At 42.1% G+C, this 24,966-nt stretch overlaps 2 protein-coding genes across 2 annotated transcripts in view; one reads left to right on the plus strand and one right to left on the minus strand.

Annotated features, from left to right (window-relative positions):
- The window catches only part of LOC120054097 (protein arginine N-methyltransferase 8-B), a 37,526-nt gene extending 34,850 nt beyond the window's left edge, over positions 1–2,676 (plus strand). Inside the window, exon 10 of the mRNA XM_039001481.1 lies at positions 113–2,676. Within this exon, the coding sequence (XP_038857409.1) occupies positions 113–196 (84 nt within the window). The 3' untranslated portion in view covers positions 197–2,676. The remainder of the gene's footprint in view (positions 1–112) is intronic.
- Positions 2,314–24,160, minus strand: cracr2aa (calcium release activated channel regulator 2Aa). Its single transcript, XM_039001480.1, has 18 exons — positions 24,063–24,160; positions 19,815–20,237; positions 15,837–15,948; positions 15,419–15,620; positions 14,031–14,177; positions 13,009–13,099; positions 12,802–12,897; positions 11,498–11,685; positions 11,319–11,390; positions 11,016–11,064; positions 10,789–10,877; positions 9,998–10,352; positions 7,639–7,768; positions 6,552–6,633; positions 6,115–6,229; positions 5,588–5,689; positions 5,022–5,098; positions 2,314–4,460 (listed from the first exon to the last, which is right to left on the minus strand). Exons 2-18 carry the CDS (start codon positions 20,028–20,030, stop codon positions 4,373–4,375), a joined length of 2,211 nt encoding a protein of 736 aa, XP_038857408.1. The 5' UTR covers positions 20,031–20,237; positions 24,063–24,160; the 3' UTR covers positions 2,314–4,372.
- Between the last annotated feature and the right edge of the window lie 806 nt (positions 24,161–24,966).

Genomic DNA, 24,966 nt, shown 5'->3' on the forward strand with positions numbered 1-24,966 from the left:
AGATGAGGATAGCAACAGCGTCAGTGCCCCACTCCTGATTGAACCCTCACTTAGATTTCTCTCTTTTATTCCCCTGGTGAATTACCTCTCTCTCTCTCTCTCTCACACACAGCGTGACTTGGACTTCACCTTTGAGCTGGATTTCAAAGGACAGATATGCGAGGCAGCCATCTCCCACGACTACAAGATGCGCTAGCTAGGTGTCCAATAGGGAGAAGCCGGCGCGCAATGCCGCCTGCAGCCCTACAAATACACAGAGGGAAAGAAGAGGCACTCCTCTCGACAACAGACAATAATGAGGATGGGATGGAGGGAGGAGAGGGAGTGCATTGGAGGGATCAGAGAGGGTGGGATGGAGGGAGGAGAGAAGTTTGGATAGAGGTAGGAGATGAAGGGATGAGAGAGGGTTGGATGCAGGAATCAGAGAGGAGATAGAGAGAATAGATGAAGGGATGAGAGAGGATGGCTGGAGAGAAATGGAGGGATAGGCTAGATCAGAGGAGGCAGGCTATGATGAGAGAAGCTCATCAGTGCAGGGGTGGCACTCCAAGCAATATCAACATGCTCACATTGACACCTCTAACTGGCACTTTACTGTTAGGCCAACTGTTCAGAGGACAACTTTGAATGTAACACCTTATGAATTCAAGAATGTTCGAGTCATTATGAATGTTATTGATTGATCTATACTGTATGTGAGAGGTGGCAACCAATGTTATCTTCTACAGCAAGTTTGGATCCCATATAATCAATTACTGTATTTTTCAGGAACTTCACATTTATATTGCATATAATAATACATCCTACAGCCAGTAGTATTGATTTTTCTTCAAATAGGCTTTTTAAATTACCCAATTTTGCATGTTTAATAATAATCTTCATATCTGGTAAAAGTACAGTAATTGAATATATCAGAAATTCAGTACTGCATACTGTATTGTGTAAGGATGTGAATATATGTAAATGTGTATTTGCAGTCAGGCGACGTACTGTAGCTTTTCAGGTGGGTGCAAAATAACAGTATGAGAGCTCACACATTTGCACAGCTTGCACTCCAAAGTGGTGGTCTGTGGTTTCTGTTAGCGCTGTGATGTCAACATTGTAATCAGTATAGACCGGGGCCCCGTCTAGATGCCTGCAAAAGCTCCTGGCTACAAAGCCTACATTTCTCCAATCCTCCCTAACTCTATTCTATAGTGCTATATTTCTCATACTATAGATAATTAGGTAATCACGATTTTCAACAATAACCATGATCTCTTAAGTTCTGTAATTGATAATTGTAGTTGATGTGGACACACTGAAACCACACCAGAGGAAGATCTTAATTCCATAATTCTCATGTCTTCTTAACTCGCCTCCTTCTCAAAACCCATTGGATGAGAAAGCCAGAGGTCCCACCCCTCTGACCATCTCCACTGGGTTTTGAGATGCAGACGAGGAGAGAGGACACGAATATGATGCAATTGAGATCGCTCCCAGGAAGTGGTGAGTGCGCTGCAGCATTCAGTGGGCGGGGCCTCACATCGTTACCATTTTTTTCTCTGGCTCCACTGATCTCGGGTCTGCAACTGGCCTGGCCTCAGAGCCTAGCAGAAATCATCAGTTAGTCCCATCCTTAGATCAGTAGCAGTGTTCATTCTGGCCTCTCTGTTCGGCGCGTCAGTTGACAGCAGCTCCTTCCCTTAACCTGTGCTCTTACTAAGGTCATCGCCAAGGCAACAACTGGAGGTGTCCTCCAGTCCAACTGTGACCTCCCCTCACAGTTGTGTAGTACTGTTACACCAGAGTTGTCAAACTCATTCCACAGAGGGCCGAGTGTCTACAGGTTTTTCCGTTCAATTAAGACCTAGACAACCAGGAGAGGGGAGTTCCTTACTAACTAGTGACCTTAATTCATCACTCAAATAGAAAAGGTGGAGCGAAAACCTGCAGACGTTCGGCCCTCCGTGGAATGAGTTTGACACGTGCGTTTACACCATCCTTCCTTTACGCAGCCAAGATCCTCACTCCCAGTCCGCTCGCTCTCCCATGCCTTTCTGTGAAGCTCATCAGCACAGCACTTATGACTGTTCAGAAGATGTAGGACATGCCATGTATGAATAGACCAGTGGCTAGTAATGAGTGAGTCACATTTGATGGATGTACAATCTATTCAGTAAAGGGTCTGACTATTTTCTGTTTCATGTTGAGCGCTTACTTGTGAGAGCATAGATTTGTATAGTATTCTATTGTAGATGCTGTGCTATACATACAGTAGATGAATAATAAACTAAACCTGTAGATAAACAAGTTGATACTGGATCAAAAGCAAAAGTAGTTAGACTAACTTTAATAGAATCCATTGAATCACTTTCAGTAGCATGCATACAAAACTGTTGTCTTTGGAATTAAGTCAGTGATTTAAGCTAACTTTAAGGTTTGGCCTTTAGCAGATCTAACACGACTAGTGTCATTCCAGTTTACCACTCATGGCATTCAGTTGGTTATTTACACCAAGTACTAAAACAACATGGTTGCCACTATTTCATGTCAGCTACTGAAATTGTGCTGTGTATGTTAATTTGGTATGACAATTCTGAGTTGAAAAATAGTTATATTCAAGCTTTGTATTGTATTGTTAATTTTACCTCCTGTCATGTAACAGTTAAATAAAAGTTATCGACTCTAGATCAACATTGTCCACTAGGTGGCATCTGAAATTCAAGTTTCACAATTGCATCCACTTTCTTACTTCAAGGAAGTGGTGTTTTAATTGGGTTAGATTATTTAATTTATCACTGAAATATACAATATCTGTTTATTATTCAGAGAAACCATACAACATTTTTCATATTTACATTTTCACATACATTATTGTGCAAGAACACAGGCCCAGTAGCGTGGCGCAAATGCAACAATTGGTTCATTTAGAGTAGTCATGGTGCTATGGCACACTGTCAAATACACAAGGAATACTCTCTATACCGGAGGGCTCCAAATGACGATTTCTCAGTATCCTTCAACATCACAGAACATACACATACAGCACGTATCTAATACCTCCAATGTCTCATACGTATCTGAGGATCTTTCCAGGTGCAGTGATGGCATACATTGCAATGTGTTAGATTTAAAATGGAACATTTGTTCAAGGATACTTGGCACAATATACATTTTTATGGAATTATTAGGAGAAACGTTTTAGTGCGCCCACAAACAAATACTTCTAAGAGAAGGCAAATCTCTTGGCAAAACTAAGCAAACAACTACAGTACAAAACTCCTTCATAGAAATAACACTGTGCCAATTACATAAAAAAGCCAAACAGTGGTGACGGTTTATATGCAAACGCTTTGAGAGAGGTATAGTATGTCAGAGCTTTACTACCTTCCACTGTCAATGCAAAGTGTAAAACAAACATTTGTGTAAAAGGAGAAGCTGCCAATTAGACTTTATAGACACATACAGATGTAGGATCTTCACTTGATCACTGCTGTTGCTGAGGATTTCTGTGCCCCAGAATTGACATAGATTCACTAAAAACTCACACATTATATTAACAGTTGCACTTTTCATGTAGCCTAATCACGATCTAGCAACATTACATCGGCAGAAAAGTTAATGGACTAAACGTTCAAATCCTGTTGCTGCAGGATTATTTTGCTGCGACAATACTGGTCAAATTAGGATCCCACATCTGTAGTTGACTTCTGGTAAATCATCCCAACATTACATATACAACACAGTAAACCTTATTACATTTGAGGGATAAGCTAATCTATTCATCAAATTGATCTGAGATAAAGTCCAAATCTGACAAATGTTATAACCCTTCTCTACTATTGGAAAATGTTAAATTGGTCCTGAATGAAATTCAGATTTCATGAAACCTAACCCAACTATTAACAAGGTTTACTTTTATTTTTTCAGTACATTTTTCAGACAGTGTAAACTGTACTGAATTAAATATAAAAGTAGTATAGTTACTGGTTTTGACTTAGCTAGTTGAAAATAAATGTATTAAAAATAAGTTGTCATTAGGAAAATCCATATTTTATTATTGTAGTGCAAGACTGTCTTTAAAAAAATGTCATTATCCATGTATGGCAGTGTCAGCACCTACCCTGGCCCTTTCATCGTGTGAAATGCTAAGACATTTTTATTATTTTTTTTTCCCCCTCAAAGAGGTGTTTTTTTCTTTTTAAAACCACAGATTCAAGAAACAGGTGTTCACACCGTAGGTGGACTGGGTGACAGTGAGAGGTATTGTGCTGTAGATCTTTAAGTTCTTAAGGAACTCTAGTCAGAATATACTGTATATTTAATTAGGTGAGTTCACCATCACCTTGTGTGTTGAGAAGATAGAAGCTAGCTAGTAGCATTCTTGTTGCTAGCAGCAGGACCTCTTCTTATGTGAAGAGCTGTTTACCAGTTGGACCGTCTTCTCTTTCTCTCTGTCCTCCTGCTCTTTCAGAATTCTAGGGGACACAGAAGAGATTTTACTCAGAAATGAGCCAACGTCACATACTGTAGGTTAATTGTTTATTATTGAGTGAGAACCCAACATAAACTACATTGCAATAGACTTGACTAAAGAAATTACACAATATTAGATTCCGATACTATTATTGAAGTTGGGAGAATTAACTGCTAGGATAAAGTTGTTTATTATGTGTGTTAAGTGTATATTTAGGAATGATAAGATTGGTCATTGTTTTCCTTTCTTTCCCTGTACTTGTTAACATCAACAAAGAGTTTTTTTGTACCTCCAGACACACTGACACATTTGGCCTAAAGTGAGTTGTCAGATTTCACTGCAAACCACATAAAGCCTAGCTTGGATGAAGCCCAAGCAGACAGTTATTACATTTTTGGCCTGACAGTATTAAGCATATTTTCCCTTCGTATAGCCTTGCTAAATGGCCAAAAATCGAAATGACAAACAGTCGTGTTAAGACAATAGTAAATGTGGAAGTAGTAAGACTTATGTCCTGTTAAAACGCTGGGCAGAATCCCACACAGCGCTTAACTTAACTCACCTTGCCAAATGTACCAGAGAGTCTACGACGTTTTGTCCAGAGCAAGCACTGCACTCATAGAAAATCAACTGGCAGTCCTGCAAAGGAGATTTGATAACTGTCATTAGCAGATGAAAAACAGGGCAGTCAATGGGATGTACAGTACAGTGCTCTGATTGGAACTGGCTGTAGTAGGTCGATCACGCTCTCCTCTTCCACACAGCCTCCTACTGAGGCCTGTTTAGTAACATTAAAGGTAATCATTGTCTGGACTAATGGCCATTGGAGCAAAATGAAAAATAAGAGCAGCTCGACTGATCTAAGGCCCTTAGCAATTATCTATCACCGTAGAAACTACAGACCCAAATGGGAAAAAAAATGTAATATACAAAATTATAGAGGGATGATAGAAGTTGAAAAACTACTCCTAGACCTTTAAGGCCCACACACGCACATCTCGTAAAAAAAATATATATATTTGTTGCTTTTACTTATTCAGTGAGAAGATGGCCTACTACTTTGTGGCTGTGGGCACTGAGAAGCCTGCGGGTTGAAGACAACACCCAGGGAATTGCTGATAGACAGACCTTGGCCAATTTCTCGCCTACTCTCGTCTGAACCTCCCGCTCGCTCTCCTTGTCTGTTTTGTTTGCCAGCAGCATGATGGGAATATCCTCGCCGGCCCCCTCCTGTGAAGAGAGATGGAGATGTTGGGCACTGATGCACTCCATTAGGGCTAGAACCTCAGCAGTCTCTTTCAGATACCCAGTGGGTGGGCAGCATTCAGCGTCGCAGGTTTTTAACATCAGTGTTACACTGAGCAAGGTCACGGACAAATCTATATTCACTACATGTTGCATAACAGTAGTACATAACACACAATCCGTAACGATAATGAATGGTAACTTGTATCGTGCCGCTTTACAAATATCCAGTAAGAATTACAATAATTAGCGCATTTGATCTGATATTGTATATAAAATGTTCTGTAAGCCTACATTGAATGTGCTATTGAGCAGGAGGAGGCTCTCCGTATTATCTACATTTCTCTGAGCTTGTATGTGTAGGCCTGCTATTTCAGAGGTGAGCAGTGAAGTGTCTGGGCTCGTCTCACCTGTACACTGGTCAGCCACTGTCTCACCGCAGTGAAGCTCTGCTCATCAGTGATGTCATACATGACTACCACACCGTCAGCTTTGCGGAAGAACTGCTTGGTGATGCTGCGATACCTGAAGGGGTGGAGAAGGAAAACTGAGAACTCCCCCATTTGTACATTATCCTCAAGCACAACAAAATAAGTACGGAATTTGATCTTATACTAAAAATGTTGTCTCATTAGATACTATTTTCAAGTGTCATGTGCAACATGGTCTCATTAGAAAATACTGTAAAATAAAAAAGGGGGAAAAAGACATTTAAGCACTGCAGTAATATTTCACTTCACTGACATTAGCAACGTGCCATACAGCATAACTGCATGTAGCAAAACAAAAGCTGCTGAGGTAAAACGTGGAATGTGTGTAAATTCACTTAATATGTTCAAGCTCCCACCTCTCCTGTCCTGCTGTATCCCACATCTGCAGCGCCACCTTGCTGTTGTCCACCGTTATCGTTTTCACACTGTAGTCTATGCCTGTTGATGCAGGATGGACAAGATAATATTCCTCTGATTTAAGTCACCTAAGTAATTTACTAGATTTTGCCTTCCAATTATATTTGTTCTTGTAATTTTCTGTCAGTATTATTTTTTAGAAGTGCTGGGTTTGTAGCAAGATAGAAAAGGTTAAACATGATGAAAGGAACCAACAATTGATTTCCGGGCAAATTTGGTAGAACAAGGAACTTCAAAAGGATATGTCCTTCTGAGTTTTTGAAATGTTACTCCCATCGATGGTTGCAATCAACAATATTTGTCCCCTGTGCTCAAATAGAAAAGGAGAAATATGTTTTTTTTGTCAATGATTGCATCACAATTGCGTCAATGAGAGTATATTGCCCATTGTTCTAGAGGGACCATACAATTCAAAATCCATCTGACTCTCCTAAAAATGACTATTTTCAGAATCAAATCATTTTTGTGTGCTTCCAAACAGGGTCTAATAGAGAGGAGATTAGAGTTCTGGAGCTGTTCGTACTAGGATTCAGAATAATTCAGTATGCTCGCAGTCAGTCAAGGAACAAACTAGGTTTGGGTGTGTAACAATCTACTGTACAACAGAAAGCCCAATTGGAAGTATCCAGTTATGGTCTGTGTGAATGCAAGTCAGTCAATACAACAGTACCACAATATGGTTTATCTGCTTAGGCTGTTGCCTATGTAGTGCAAGATCAACACAACAGTCGGACCTCCACAGTGTAAGCAATCGGCATTTAAAAGAGCTTAATGAGTAAAGCCAGTGTGAGGTGTGAGAGGGAGGGTGAGGTCAGCCAGCCACATGTCTGTGGGCTCAGCTCTGCCCTGGGTCATGTTGATTAGGACACACCGTATCAAAACAGTTTGCAACATAAAACTAGAGATTCTTATTCTTAAGTCCAGGTAGTTCCTCCTGGGTTTCCGTCCACTTTGTTCCATTGGTGCCTAATGAAAACCCTGCTCTGCTGTAGAAAAGGAACCCTGGAGAGGCCAGCCACTACTCACCCACGGTGGCAGAGGTGCCTGGGTAGAAGCAGTCGTCACAGAACCTCATGAGGAGTGAGGTCTTCCCCACGCTAGAGTTCCCTACCAGCACGATCTTAAACAGGCGGTCCGGGGGTGGCGCTGCACCCTCCTGGAAACAACACAGAGAGATAAAGCAGAGGGAAGAGGTAATTCTATAAGTTTCATTACATGTTGCCATACTCCTTTTTGTGCTTAAGTTATCTTGCTTATTACTTGAGGAAAAGTTATTTCAGATTGCGGCTATCCAAATCGATATATGCTGGGAGAGGGTATACTAAAACGATGACATGGCCCTAGCTGATGCACCAAATATTTGAGCATTGAGCAACATATTTTAGCATATTTTGAATACATCATATAGCCCCTAATTCTAAGTCCACAACACAACTACTATCCTATAAAAACATCAAGTTGTAAAGTTCTTGAAATACAGTGCATTCGTAAATTATTCAGGCATATACGTTAGCCTTATTCTAAAATGTATTCAATTAATGTTTTTCCTCAATCTACACATAATACCCCATAACGATAAAGCAAAAACAGGTTATTAGAAATTTTAGCAAATTTATAAAAAATGTAAAACAGAAACATCTTATTTACATAAGTATTCAGATCCTTTGCTATGAGACTGAAAATTGAGCTCCGGTGGATCCTGTTTCCATTGATTATCCTTGAGATGTTTCTACAACTTGATTGGAGTCCACCTGTGGTCAATTAAATTGATTGGACATGATTTGGAAAGGCACATACCTGTCTCTATAAAGGTCCCACAGTTGCCAGTGCATGTCAGAGCAAAAACAAAGCCATGAGGTGGAAGGAATTGTCCGTAGAGCTCCGAGACAGGATTGTGTCGAGGCACAGATCTGGGGAAGGGTATAAAAAAAACATCTGCAGCATTGAACACATTCTTAAATGGAAGTTTGGAACCACCAAGACTCTTCCTAGAGCTGGCCGCCCGGCCAAACTTTGCAATTAGGGGAGAAGGGCCTAGGTCAGGGAGGTGACCAAGAACTCGATGGTCACTCTGACAGAGCTCCAGAGTTCCTCTGTGGAGATGGGAGAACCTTCCTGAAGCACAACCATCTCTGCAGCACTCCACCAATCAGGCCTTTATGGTAGAGTGACCAGACGGAAGCCATTCCTCAGTAAAAGGCACATGACAGCCCACTTGGAGTTTGCCAAAAGGTACCTAAAGGACTCAGACCATGAGAAACTAAATTCTCTGGTCTGATGAAACCACGATTGAACTCTTTGGTCTGAATGCCAAGCGTCACATCTGGAAGAAGCCTGGCACCATCCCTAAGGTGAAGCATGGTGGCAGCATCATGCTGTGGTAAGGTTTTTCAGCGGCAGGGACTGGGAGACCAGTCAGGATCGAGGGAAAGATGAACGGAGCAAAGTACAGAGAGAACCTTGATGAAAACCTGTTCCAGAGTGCTCAGGACCTCAGACTGGGGCAAAGGTTCACCTTCCAACAGAACAATGACCCTAAGCACACAACCAAGACAACGCAGCAGTGGCTTCGGGAGCTTGAGGATCTGCAGAGAAGGGGAGAAACTCCCCAAATACAGTTGTGCCAAGTTTGTAGCGTCAAGAAGACTAGGCTGTAATCGCTGCCAATTGTGCTTCAACAAAGTACTGAGTAAAGGGTCTGAATATTTATGTAAATGTGATTTAAGTTTAGCAAAAATTTCTAAAAACCTGTTTTTGCTTTGTCATTATGGGGTAGTGTGTGTAGATTGAGGGGGGAAAACAATTTAATCAATTTTAGAATAAGGCTGTAACTGAACAAAATGTGGAAAAAGTCAAGGGGTCTGAATACTTTCCAAATGCACCGTTATCATTTTCACACTGTAGTCTATGCCTGTTGATGCAGGATGGACAAGATAATATTCCTCTGATTTAAGTCACCTAAGTCATTTAAGTCACCTAAGTAAGTAAGTTCCTAGATGACATTAAATCATGAAAACCTCCTGAAACATTCATTCAACACAAATAGCTAAACCTGTTGCCAGGGTAACTGTGGGGTCAAGTCACTAAGTGAAAAACCCAACCCTGTGACCGCTGTTCTCCTATCTCAGGTCTGCTCAGAGAAACAGGACTTTGAGAACACATTGTGCTGTACATCCACCTTCACCCCTCTCTATACGGGTCAGGAGAACCAACAAAAACACTGACCTATAAACAACCCTGAAGGACTGAAGAGGACGGCAAGGTTCTTTTAAAGGGAAGGTTACTAGGCCAACTGACACCTTCTCATTCTCTATTGATCAGAGACAAAACAAAGCCTGTCCACATTATGACCAATCAACCTCGTCTCTGAGCACACAAGTCTTACGTTCACTACGGTCTCCTTGCCGACAGGCTGGCCCCTGGGGGATGTAGGCGTCTCTGACTCTCTGGTGTCAGCTGGCTGCTGCTCCCTAGTCGGAAGAGAACTTGGAGGATATATTGAGTTCATCTGCAGCTCTATGTGTTCTTCCTCCTCCCCGTCTTCCTCTGCCTCCTCGCTCCACTCACAGAGCTGGGCATGGTAGTCGTCCTGCAAGAGCTGGGGTAGGTGGTCCTCCTCTATGGAGATGATCCTCTGTAGGGGTCTGTGGGGGGGTTTGGAGGCTACCACATCCTCCAGGCTGTAGCCATTCACTCCCCCCGGGCTCTTCTTAGAGTGGGGGAGCCCTACCTCTTCCTCACTGGAGAGACAGGGATGAGATGGTAATTGAAGGGACAAATGTGAATTGGCTGACAATTGCTTTTTTTTTTTTGGAACATAACGGTATGGCTGTAGAATGTGAATTGACTCGCATATTTATATAAGCATTTGCATATTCAGAACAATGTAAATACAGTACGGACATGTTCTGCAAAGAGTTACAACTGCAGCCCTATTGAACAGCTTTCTGTCCTACATTTGAATTCTGTGTCATGTGCTTTGTTCTACTTTGTGTAATGCCATCTACTTAGAAAATATTAATCATTCACCATGAATAACTACTCAAGCTACAGTCAGTCATACTGACGTGTGTATTGTAGGTGAATTGAACATTAGTATAAATGAAGGCCTCCACGACTGAATCAGACAGTATTCACTCAATTTGTATTAAAAGCATTTCAGAGCAAACGGTGTACCATTTAAAGGCCTTTTTGTCAAAGGGATTCAGAGTATTTGATCCAGGCCTCGGGTTCCAAGCAGGATTTTCAACAGTATTCCTCAGTTTCTGCAAAACAAATTTAAATCTACAGTTTGATTGCAATTGGATTTGATAAAAAATGTTTTTAGGATAGGCTCTATCAAACAGAGCAGACAGACATGGGATTTCACAAATGGACAATGAAAAATGCATGCGAATACTTACTTGATACGAGGACATATCTCGTTCATCTCGTAAGTGTTTGTTCATTTCCCTGGAGACAATATAACAAGGAATGGGTTCATTGCAAAAAATATAAACATTTTCTAAGAACAAGTGAGAAAGCGCTTCGAGGAGTTTGCCTGAGGTCAATGCTATATGCTTTGCTATCTGCTCGATGGATGCGTGGCCTTGGTTTGTAGTGAAAATAACATTGTACACTATTGTACACTTGGAGAACAGTGGCCCCTGGACTAATATAACCCATTGCCTCTCTCCTAGTGTGTGTCTGTCCGTCTCCACTCTTACCTCAGCAGGTCAAGTTGTTTCAGCAGGCTTGCTCGCTCTCTCTGCAATCCCTCTGTGACCTGGTACATTTCCCTGTGTTGGAAAACAAATCCACATATTCGTGTACTGTACTCACAAGGAGACCCAATCAGGATCCCAGACAGTCAGCTAGCCAACCAGCCACAAACAAGCAGACTTACCTCTCCCTCTCCTTGTGCAGGCGTGACGACTGCTCCTGCAGGAGGCCCAGCTGCTCCTGTGCCAGGGTCAGCTCCTGACTGGTGTGCTCCAGCTCTTGGGCCAGATCCTCATTGGTCTGCTTCAGCTTCACATTCTCCACCTTGGTCACGTGCTGCTCGCTGTGCAGCTCCCGACACTGACACTCCAACTGGGGGAGGGGGACACAGGGGAGAGGGGCCACGGTCACACAGAGGAGACGGGCAGAGGGGACAACACACAAAAACACTACGGCCAAAAGCAGACGCCCTACGAAATGCACTTTCATCTGATCATATACAGCTTTAAAAACACAATTTCCCAGACACTACTATGCAGTAACAATCATAGTCTGATCGTCCTTAGCAATCAGTGACTATTGTGTGATTGCAACAATACACCGTGCATTGATGAATGGAAAATATGAAACGAGTGATATCTCCCGGCCTGGTCTGACCCACACACACCCATTAAATCCAGGGGCTGTGTGAGGACACACATAAGGCTGCTGTCTGACTGTAGCCTCAAACACTACTATCACTGTTCTACATATATAAGCCAAAGTGCTCCAACAGGGGATCTAAAACAATATATGATGAGGCTAGCCAGCATAAGGTCTGGATGCCTCCTTTACAGAGACTGTGTTGGCAGCATTGAAATAGAATCTCTAGAACAGACATTCCCATTAAAGTCAATGTTCTGCCATTCTATTTCCATGGTCGGCAGAGAGGAACATGGAATGTGAATTACAGACATAATAATTAGAGGCACTCCGGTACCTCTGAGAGAAAGCCTTGGTGCCTTGGGTACAGTAGGAACTAATGCCTTATTCCCCTTTGTAAAGCAAATGAAGAAGTACTGGTAAGACTAATTGTTGCCCATTAGTTTACTCCAGTTAGGCGAGGTAGGGGAAAATAATAAATTTTGGAAATGATGCAGACAATTACATTGATGGAAGCCACAATCTGCAATATTAAAGCTAATCTCCACCTCCCAAATTTTTTTAAAAATGAGACTAATTTCCAATGGACAAATTAGTCTTAAAAGCTTCAGTGGAGTTCTGTTTGTGAGTGTGTCACGGTTAGACATGATCATCTCTTAGTTTCCATTAAAGAATATGCTGCAGACAGACACTCAGCAACAGCTCTTAGAGTCTAATAATAACTGGTGACAATTCAGTCACCAAAATTAGATTTGATCAAAAATAATAAGTTCTGTACAGTGCAAATCTACCCATCAGTGTGATGCCTGTGATCATCAAGGACTCATCCTTCGTATCCTGACTCACCCGCCTCTGTTTCTGGAAGATCTGCTCCAGCTCCCGCTCCTTACTGGAGAGCTGATGCTCTAAGTCCTGGCTCCTAGACAGGAAGCGTTCAGAGTCCTGCAGGGGGAGAGAGAGAGAGAGCGGGAGGGAGAACGAGAGAGCAAGAGGATCTTCCCGAAAACTGAGGTTACTAACAAGGCGTATGCAGTGGGAGATCTCTTCCTTTACCTGCAGGAGGATCCTGTCCTTCTCATTTTTGATTTGCTGCTCCATTTCTTCATATAAGCGCTGGATCTCGTCGTCATGTGTTGCTGCTTTTCTGTTCGGATGTAGAATTATTTTTTATTTTTTGGGGGGGTGGGGGTCTTGTTAATGCTAATAAAGCATTTTCCATTAGCTTTGGCAGCACATAAGAAAATGGGCCGCTCAAGCGTTATCAAATGTTTAGTTAAGCTTTCAGTCTGCCATTTCAAATCATACAGTAGGTCAACTGTAAGCTAGCACGACGCATTCTGAACAGGCACAGCAACAAATAACAGTTTGAGGGTTGCTTTTCAGCTATGGGAAACTGTGTGACAATGCACCACTATGGTACAAAAGCTAAGCTGTGCTCAGTTGAAACATGACATAATAAACAAGTAGGTGGAGATTGTCAAGTAGTACTCCTTTGCGTAAAATTGCCATGAACATTGTCCGTCACAATTTGGAGAAAGTGAGAGATTTGGGAGCACATTCACAAGCACTTAATATTGCTTTGGAGCTGGGAGGTTAGCCACATCCCAACGGTGGAGTAAAAGTTTGTTTCTCCCACACTGTAAAACTTTAACACTTTCTCCCCTCCCAAGGCAGCACTAGCTCTTAACGTGTGGAATTTAGCAGGCTTAACTAAGGACTACAAATCTGTCAGTCAGAAAAAGCTATACTTTTAGTAAAACATTTTTTTAAGGGAAAAAACACAGAAAAAACAGATAACTGGGGACGATCATTCTATAGATGCACTAATGCAAAAAAGGTTTAAATGACATTCATATTGTAGCAAGCACATACAGTAAGCTACTTTGCCCTTCGTTACTAGGGCAGAGGTTATCTGTAAAGGAACATTGAGCTAGCCTGGTCCCAGATCTGTTTGTGTTGTCTAGCCAATGACTTTTGGAGTTGGCAAGACAGCACAAACAGATCTGGGACCAAGCTACAGTGAGCTACTAATTGCCCAAATTCTACCAATACCTGATGAATGGCGATATTTCTACCTTTTAAGGGCGCTCTCCATCTCCCTCTTCTCATGGTTGGCCTCTTTGATCTGGAAGGTGACCCTGGCCAGGAACTCCTCAAAGTTGGACAGGAGATGCGGCTCATCTCTTCTCAGCTGGGCCCACAGACTACGCACCTCACCAGGGCTGATGGGAAGGGGGTCAGAACAAAGATTAGTCTGAATGACAAGACCTGGAATACAGTCTGTACTCAGGTTTCTGTGTAGAACAACTGTACTGAGGTACTTCTTGGTGTGGGAAAAAAAAAGTACTTTTAAGTCGAATTATCTTTTAGGTCAATGTGAACAATGTAGGCAGGCAGGCAGTGGGTAGCTGTGGGCTGCCTGCAGCCGTGCTGACATATTTATGCAAAATTGACATTTGGTCAAGATGATCTTAGCCTAGAAAATCCCATTTCCTGTTAGTTGAAAATAGTGCTATTTTGATACAACAGTTTAAACGCAATCTTTGTCTGTGCCATGGTCTTCACGTCAGTGTTCAGTAACGACTGGAATACATTTATGTCATTTTTTGGCAGGGCCATATGTGGAAAGACCAATTGAGAAAATGATCTGAGAAAATCATCTCATGCAATGCATGTTTGATGGATCTCTGTTCATTGAAATTTGGACTGATTGATAAGACTAGCAGGCCTCTGGAAGACTCCTAAACAAATATGGAAACTTTCCAATCCTCACAGTAGAGTTACATGCCGTGTCAACTTCAGGAAAACACACCGGAGGTTGAAGCAAATTCATCTGATGTAAATTGTCAGCATTCCTTTCTGGTTCTAACCCAGGTTTGCAGACAGTCAATAGGATGTACTTATCAAGTTGACATCCTCACCTACTACCGTTTACTATTATTGAGCCACATTTGTTTGCTGAAGGTGAGTCTAGTCATGCATTAAATGAGGCCCGGCTCTCTCGTTTCTCTCCTCTGAATGCCTGGAGTTCAAAAGGCCAAAAGCACTGGTACCAGCACCCACCAATGTCTGGAATACATCCACAGACATGAATGTCAGTGACTATAATGATTTGTTCAAGGTTAAATAACCCAACTCAACTTAGACTAACTTTTCCTATGTGAGGTTTTTTGGGTAGACGACAGTGACCTCAGGTATTTCATCTGTTTTCTACTTAAACATGTCTGTAGACTTTATGCTTGTTTGTTAAGCTTATAGAATTTGAGAAATATCAAAGCAAGCAGATTGAAACAGAATGGCTAGCACTACTATGGAGCGGCAACTTAGCGCTTTTTGTTTTGCACAGCTGACTTCAATCAATCTAATCCTTCTAAAGGAAAAGACTGGTCATTTGAGGGCATTATTGAGGATTGGGACAAAGATTCACATAGTATGGACGTCACAGACAAAAAGAAACACTCACTCCTCAAAGACATTGCTGGCGCCCAAGCTCTCCATGAGCATGCAGAAGTGCCTCTCTTCCTCGTCCTCGCTGCCCATCAGCCTCTCCTCCCACTGGGTCTGGTAAAGGGAGTCTGGGGGGCCCTGGTTGGCTTCCTTGGCAATGGGGCTGGCCTCTCCCATCCCTTCTGTTACAGAGATCCTTCGGCCAAACAGGAACTCACCTGGAGAAATAGAGAGTCCAGGAGATGATTTATAATACCCTTTACTCCCTCTCTTTCTATATATCTATACCTACTCAGAGCTGCATAATCTGCTTGCACTAGCACAGTTAATGTTATTATGTGGAAAGGGAAGATGCATCAAATCAAACTACATCACTTTTTCAAAACAACATGCATAGGACAGTAGAAAGTGAGAAGAGGACATAGTCAACGTACTGAACCCTGAGGAGAACTCCTGCAGGGTGAGGTATCCATTGCCGTCAGAATCCAGGGTGTCGAAGACATTCTCCAGCTCCTCTGCACTGAGGGGCAGCTGTCCATGGAGCCTCTGCGGAGCAGGACACAAAACACAAATCAGGTGCCATGGACACAACTGGGGACCTGAAGGACTCAAGAGTCTTTACGTTAAACAGACACCGTAATTGGGGGAGAACATGCTCATAGTAACGGAATAAATAGAATTGTATCAAACTCAAAAAACACACGGTTTCCATGCATTTCACGCAGTTCCAGACATTATTACGAGCCATTATCCCTCAGAAGCCTCCTGTGCCAACAATACAGTGCAGAACAACAGCTGCCAGCCAAGCACAAACACCTGGGAACACACTCAACAGTATCATCAGAAGAGACGGTCATGTACCCAAGTACAGGAGAGCAGATGTTCTTCCTGTTCATAAAGTGTAGGATGGTGTATCATTTGCATTCACACAACCGACGTAACGCAAGTTCATGACAAAAAGGAACCGTTAACAACTAGGACAGGCTGCTCCATAAAACGTTTATATTAATAAACTTGAGACATTCATCCGTTCAGATTGAACTCAAAACATTATAGAAATGAACATTTCTGCCCAAAGTCAAAAACAGTCAGTCAACATACGCCCAAACCGCCATTTACACGCGAAGGCCAAGCAGTGTGTAAAAGCAAACAGACTCTGAAACCCTGAAAATAAGCAGTAAAGACCACAACGATGCAGAAAAGCCAAAGCTCCGCCTCACCTCTGTGAGCTGGGCATGTCTATGTTTACACCGAAACCACTTGTGAAATTTGTGGTAGGAACTCCTTGTTAAACTCTCTTATCTGGGCTGAACACATCCCTTATGTCAGCAGACAGATCACAGCCGGAGACACCACTGCCACCCTCTTGGTCACGGTGTGAGAAACATTGTAAGGCTGTTTGTGCAATCAGCAGAAAATGACACGCACACATACAGGGTAATGCTGGCAGTCGCTAGAAAACATTCATGAAATGTAAAAATATTTAAATAAAAATTGATGTGTTCATAACTTTGCCAAATTACTTTATCCACTTTGCCCTTATGGATAAACAAGGTAAGCCTAATCAGGCATAGTAAATACCCGACTAAATCTAAAACCAACTTGCATATGGCAGAGAAATACATTTCCACTCGGGTCGTATAAGGATAGACCAGCAGAAATGCATTTCAGTTGCATAACACATTCACGCAGATAATTGTAATGTATTATACAGGAGTGCACACAGTTATGCACTGACGTTATTACAAAACATTTTGGGGGGCTGATTTCATTACTTTCACAACTCATAAATGAACACGGGGAGCGGGTATAGGGAATCTTTTTGTATATTTCCATAAACATTGGATCAAAGGGATCTATTCTATTGAGACTCTCGTCACGGCGTGGGCTCACAAGTGCTCGATCAAAGGAATACTCTGCCCATCGATGAATATGTAAGAAGCGTTTGGATTTGCACAGTCACGCAAATGAAGTTGCTGTATGACAAAGCACGGCTCTGTGTGGCTCTTTGCTGCCCGTATGTGTTGTGGGTTCCTGTCACTCTTTCACATGCTCTCCTGAATAAGATAGATACAGGCTACATCCTCAGAATCATCTCTAATGAGCATGCCACAGAGACATAAAAGTGTCCCATTTAATTCTATGGAGCAAACGCAGCCCCTGTCCTCCACATGCAGCCTTGTGAAATGACCAGATTGTTGTCTCCAAATCTAACAAAGGGTCTACGGAGGATTTGTTGCAGTTGTTAGGTTTGGGATTATTTAGCCTAATGTACAGTGCCTTGGGAAAATATTCAGACTCCTTCCCTTTTTCCACATTTTGTTATAAATCAATATTAGAATAAGGCTATAATGTATCAATCTACATACAATACCCCATATTAACAAAGCAAAAACAGGTTGACATTATTGGTAATTTATCATTTAAAAAAATATAGTATATAGTATTCAAACCCTTTACTCAGTACTTTGTTGAATCACCTTTGGCAGTGATTACAGCCTCGAGTCTTCTTGGGTAAGCTTGGCACACCTGTATTTGGGGAGTTTCTTGCATTCTTCTCTGCAGATACGCTCAAGCTCTGTCAGGTTGGATGGGGAGTGTCGCTGCACAGCTATTTTCAGGTCTCTCCAGAGATGTTTGATTGTGGTCAAGTCCGAGCTCTGGCTGGGCCACTCAAGGACATTCAGAGACTTGTCCCTAAACCACTCCTGCGTTGTCTTGGCTGTGTGCTTACGGTCGTTGTTATGTTGGAAGGTGAACCTTCGCCCCAGTCTGAGGTTCTGAGAGCTCTGGAGCAGGTTTTCAAGGATCTCTGTACTTTGCTCCGTTCATCTTTCCCTCGAGCATGTCTCCCAGTCCCTGCCACTGAAAAACATCCCCACAGCATGATGCTGCCACCACCGTAAGGATGGTGTCAGGTTTCCTCCAGACGTGACGCTTGGCATTCAGGCCAAAGAGTTCAATCTTGGTTTCATCAGACCAGAGAATCTTGTTTCTCATGGTTTGAGATTCTTTAGGTGCCTTTTGGAAAACTCCAAGCGGGCTGTCATGCACCTTTTACTGAGGATTGGGTTCAGTCTCGCCACTCTACCAAAAAGGCCTGATTTGTGGAGTGCTGCAGAGATTGTTGTCCTTCTGGAAGGTTCTCCCATCTCCACAGAGGGACTCTGGAGCTCTGTCAGAGTGACCATTGGGTTCCTGGTCACCTCCCTGACCAAGGCCCTTCTACCCAGATTTGGCCAGGCGGCCAGCTCTAGGAAGAGAGTGGGGGTTCCGAACTTCTTCCATTTAAGAATGATGGAGAGCACTGTACTCTTGGGGACCGTCAATGCTGCAGAAATGTGTTGGTACCCTTCCCAAAAACTGTGCCTCGACACAATCAACTCTGTGAGCTCTACGGACAATTCCTTCAACCTCATGACTTGGTTTTTGCTGTGACATGCACTGTCAACTGTGGGACCTTATAGAGACAGTGTGCCTTTCCAAATCATGTCCAATCAATTGAATTTACCACAGGTGGCCTCCAATCAAGTTGTAGGAACATCTCAAGGATGATCAATGGAAACAGGATGCACCTGAGCTCAATTTCGAGTTTCATAGCAAAAAGGTCTGAATACTTATGTAAATAAGCTATTTCTGTATATTTTTTTTATTTTTATGAATTTGCTAACATTTCTAAAAACCTGTCGTCGCTTTGTCATTATGGGGTATTGTGTGTAGATTGCTGAGGATAATAATGTTAAAAAATTATTTTTTTGGATAAGGCTGTAACAGAACAAAATTTGGAAAAAGGTCAAGGGGTCTGAATACTTTCCGAAGGCACTGTATGCTATTGTCAACAGCAGTCATTCAGATGCCCTGACAAAAGCCTAAGTTACAACAATGAGCTATGGGAGCTGGTGCATAAGTTAGGATACATCCACAGAGTAATCCACAGAGTATCATGTATTCTCTATCAGAGTAGTTCAAAGGTAACAATTATGCTAGCACTAGGCTGGGCCAATTCTTACTGGTTTCTCAGGGTAAAGAGGCTAACAGGAAAGATGAATTATTCTTCTGAATTAAGCATCCAGGCCACAGGGGGAAAAAGCCTCAAATGGTCCAGAATGCAACTCCAACAAACCCACCACAACTCATGATTGATTCTTGCTCTGAAGGATCAAAACACAGTTCAAAAAACAACTACAACAACTTGCACTGTCAATCAATATCAAAAGTCAGCCATTTGAAATGAGTTACTCTGAAATAATGACAAAAGTAACATCGAGGGTATACATGACTAGGTAACTAATATATACACAGTACTAAGGATGGGAACATGCATAATGCTGGTGTAGCCTAAAAACGTCAATAACTCCCATGGGACGGTTTGGTCACACTCAGTGAGCCCCATAGACAGTAGGTGATCTCACCTGCATGTCCCGGTGGGTGATGAAGCCTTTGTCCTCGATGTCACAGATCTGGAAGAAGTCCTGGGTCTTCTCCAGCATGGTGCTGTGTCCTGTAGATCTCTCACCGCCTCCAGCCTCACAGTCCTTCCAGTCACACTCGGCCGGGCTCTGGTCCCAGTCTCTGTGCCGAGGAGCACTCCTGGATCTCACTTTGGGGGTACTGGTGAAAGCTGCCATGGCGTGTGTGTGGTGTGGCTCCTCTCGCTCCCTCTCCCCCTACTCCTTCACATGGGTCAGGTGTAGTCAGGTATAGACAGGGGTTGAGAAAAGAGACCCAGAGTAGAGACGCAGGTTCAGGCTGCAGCACAGAGGCTCTCAGCAGCGATGTCACCGCTTGTCATCTCTTAGCAACCGCCTCTTTAATTAGTCGATGAAGCCCAGGCTCTGAGCGAGAGAGAGAAAAGGTAAAATGGATCCCTTCAAAATAACCCTCTCTCTGAATGATGGAGTGTGACATGTCAGACTATGGTGTTTCTTCACATAGCATTTTATGTTGTTCATTTTGGGGTGATAACATAACCTAGGTCTTATTACAATATAATGACTTGTAGTCTAATAACGCAGCCAACTTAAAAAAAACATACAGTACAACAAGCCTAGAAGGAGCGATGCAAAACTCATAGCTCACAAGGAGAAAGATAACCTACTTTGAACACATCAACAAAGAATGGTGCTAAAGAGAAGTGACCATAAACAGTTTACACAAACAGCTCCAATTTAGGCGGACTACTGGGACAAAGAGGAGCACCGAGTGTGTAACTAGATATTAGGTCCATCTTCGAAAAACCCATGAAGTAAATTCACAGAGCAGATGGCAGAAGTGCCAAGTTCGAACTTAGTTCCCTCCCCCTATCAGTGTGAAGTAGCATGTTCTCTATCAGAGTAGTTCAAAGGAAACAATTATGCTAGCACTAGGCTGGGCCAATTCTTACTGGTTTCTCAGGGTAAAGAGGCTAACAGGAAAGAGACATTCTTCTGAATTAAGCATCCAGTCCACAGGGGAAAAAGTCTCAAATGGTACAGAATCCTACAATTCTTACAGCACAGTATTATGCAATGCATCAACATAGGAGACTGTTGAACTCTCAATCCAACAAGGTTGACTGTGTGTTGTGCGTCCACAAAAGACCACAGTACTACTGTTCTCTTGGTACGGCACACATTGTGACCACAGCACGTACGAGTGAATGGATTGATGATCGGCGACAAGTTGAGAGGCGGAGGAGTACTTTGGCCTGTCTGGAAGGGCCGTGCATGGAAATATTGACTGGTAAAGCCACACGGCGGTTAGGTCTATATGGGCTCCTGTGTGCACTGGTATGGAAGACTGCCTTAAAGGGGCTGTCCCGCTCTTGTAGGCTGCAGGCTGAGTCACTGCAGGGCAGGCAGAGAACAGACAGCGCACCACCACACATGCACGCCAATTCAGACATACACACACTTCAGACTGTCTGCAGCTGGAATACATGTGCTCCCTATTCCTCCTCATGCTCCAACTAGCTTAATGTTTGATGCTCCGCATCAACATTTTTGGACGGTTATTTTGTTGACAAATCTGCTCACTCCAAAGTAAGAGAAAACCTTGTAGACTAAACCCTGAAAGACGAACCAGGAGATTCTGAACACTATTAAATATAGAATATGAAATACTTTTTATTGTGCATTGCACTCTAAAAGCTCTGAAGTTGACACTTTTCTTTTGCACAGGACCAGTAATCCTATAATTTTTAATCGCGTGACAACACGACTATCATGAATAGACCTACTCAGTTTATGTTCTCGACCGAGAATCTCATCATCCTGGATGCATCTCGACCCACAGGGATCAGACAATATTTGATACGGAGGTTGAAGACTTGAGATCTTATGTAGTGGTCTCATAACAATCCACATGGCATGATGACACATCACCAACTCAAACACATAGGCTATTTACAATGCAATGAATGACAACACCCTCTGTTGAATAGAATAAGAGACCGTGCGTCTTAGCTAGGAGTCTATGACCTACAATGTAGGCTAATGAGAGAAGTAGAACAGAGTAGCATATGCCTTATGCAGTTTCCATAACAATTGAATTTCAAACAGTCTAAGCTAAATGTTGCTGTATGCTATTGGCTTGTTTCAATGGTCAACTTAGGAAAATAATCTGCTGTACTACTTTGCATACAGTTAGCTAACTTATCTTCCAAGTTGCTGCATCAAACCAGAAGTAATTCAGGGAGGCAACATAGGGCCTTCAATGTATGACATTATTTGATTAAGCGAGATACTAAAATAGACAACACTAAATCAATATAGGAAGCAACAACTGTGTAAAGTCAGACATTCATTAATGTAAAAAAACAACAACAATGCACTAAGTTCAACAGAAAATTGTGGTTGCCTACAAATAGGCTGCCTATGAAAGTGACTCATCTCCGGAGCAGAACTCTTACTGGGCTGTCTCTGAAGCACTCAGACTCTGTGCTGCCAGTCTCACTACTCTACTTCCTTTGTTTGAACTATGACAAGAGCCATTTGCCCTAAAAAAATACAACTTCTCCTGGGTGTGCTGGTCCACCAGCAGGTCAAAGTCATACTGGAGCTTATGACCACAGGTAAAGTTATTGAAGAGTACCTGAATGAATGGTCTCCAACCCCTTTTGACCACTTCACTAGGTTAAGCCTAATCAGCAAGTGCTTGGATGTTGAGGTGCAACAAAATAGCAAGAGGGAGCCAACCAACCTTCGCAAGAGAAAAAGTCACAAAGCAAACTTTTTTGTAAGACAATTACTGGATTGTGGAAACAGGATAAATGTGTAAATATGTGGTAACGGAGCATTATTCCACCTCCTACCACCCCAATTCATACATCAACGGAATGGGTATACTGTCATTTGACAATTACTTCTCACTATGACATAAGTAACTAGATCAATGTGTGGTAACTAAACCGCTTCCTGTTTTGTTATGTGATCTAATCTTTGTTCTTGGGAGTGTACAAACAAACGCTGGCCTGCCTATCAGGCCATGTGTCAGTCAGTGGTTTCAGCACATCCGACCTGGTCATAGGTTTTTCAAGTTTACCCAGTCAGATAACTGACAATTGAAAGTCACTTCCTGGTTGAGGCCACTTCTCAGTTTAACCATCATGGATAGTGAAAAATTATACAATTCCAACGTGGTGTAATGCAATTGTCTAACAGGTCTGCAATGTAATATTGTGATGCAATGGCAAATCAGTGTTGCAGGTTATCATAAAAGTAATGACTGGATGAAAAATGTGGTTCTGATCTGCATTTTCTAAAGATGTAGACTAACCTTTTTAGTGAACTTTAGTGATAACCCATTTCTGTTGAAAATCAATCAACAATATCCTGGCTGGCACAGTGCCCAGCACACCCTATGAGACAGAGATGCCAAAATCATTGAATATTACGTTTACTTATTTGACCTCTTAACAGGCCATCAAACCAGAAGCGTATTCATTACGCCGATTTTGTTGCAAAACGTAAAGGGACCTAGCTGAATTTGTCCAATAGAAATTTGTTCGGACTAATGATTAGGCCTAGACCCCACGGCATGTGAAACTTCCAGTTCACAACACGGGGGGAAAAAAAATCACCAACACCACTACTTTAAGAACAACTGGGAACTCGGAAATCTCGACTTCAGTGCATTAAAGACAACTGGGATGTCGGAAAAACGAGCTCCGACTGAAAAATATTTTGAACGGTCATCCAACTCGGGAATTCCAAGTCGGGAAACTCTGGCAAACTCTGGCATCTTTCTAGTAACGACTTTCCGAACTAAAGATCACTGACGTAATAAATTTGACTTTTTTGTTGTTGTTGAAGTTATCAGTTGTCTTGAAAGCACCAACAATAAATCTAATTGTGTTGGTCGCATACACATATTTATCAGATGTTATCGCGGGTGTAGCGACATGTTTCTAAAATAAAAAGCATTCTTGTCACTTCAGCCAAAAATAACATATTTAGCACTAAGGTAAAATAGAAATGAGAGTTGTCGACAAAGTTAACAAAGAGTGACCCTTCTCAAACTGTTAACGTTACCCGCCACTTGAACCAGAATCTATGAGGAGAACGTCTCCCGTAAACCCAGATTCTGGTTCACCCGTCACTGCAGATAGTTGTCCAGTCCAACTAGCTAGCTAAAGTAGGCTACTTTCTAAAATAGTAAGCGAAAGTAAAGTAATACATTACCATGTGTTATTGGAAGGCACTAAAGACAGTCAAACGTGTATCTGTCACAACTTCAACAAGCTGTATTTCCTCTGTTAACATAACTGGAGGAATTTCACAGACCTGCCTGCGGGGAGGGACTCAATGTCGATTCGCGTCTGTAGATATAGGGCAACTCCATGGCAACAGTGTGACAGACTCAGATTCTTTACTTTGAAATGTTATTTCAAACTAAAATCAATAATTGCAGTTAAACGAACCACATCTATGCACAAGGACTACTTTTAACAATTTTCACTGAACATTTGTACAAAAACTTTACTTGAAGAACAATGCAGATGCAAAGTTTAGTAACAGTGAGTGTTCGTGCCATCATTCTGTTACCAGAATAACAGTGCAGATGCATTTAAGTATATGTGTTGTAAACTTTTCAGTGGAAAGTAGGGTTTGTTTATATGTCCAATAAAGCCATTTTTTAAATCTCAATATCAAATAATTTCTGGGTAACAATTACATACCTTACTGTGACTGTTTTAAATTAAAATGGTCAAAAAGAAACAAACCAAAAAAAAGCTTCTTAGCAAAGAGCTAGGACTGTTTGGGAGTGGACTGAGTGGGGAGAGGAAAACTGAAAACTAGCTGTAATTGGCAGAGTGGTTTAGAACTCTCTTTCTTATTGGTCTATTCTAATTCACCAGGCTTGCCAAAACTCCATCACACCAAAACAGGCTCAAATTTCAGGTGGTCGTTTCAAACAGCTCTTTATTATAATTTTCACAATTTCAGTATTATTCCAACCTCATAGTGTAATATATATATATATATATATATTTTTTTTTTTTGACTGCACTGGGCCTTTAACTTTGCAATCATTGGTTTTTGTTTGACACATTTTAAAGTGAAAATCTGAGTCTCAATGTCACTC

This window comes from Salvelinus namaycush, chromosome 9 (assembly GCF_016432855.1).
Source record: "Salvelinus namaycush isolate Seneca chromosome 9, SaNama_1.0, whole genome shotgun sequence".
Classification (NCBI taxonomy): Eukaryota; Metazoa; Chordata; class Actinopteri; order Salmoniformes; family Salmonidae; genus Salvelinus; species Salvelinus namaycush.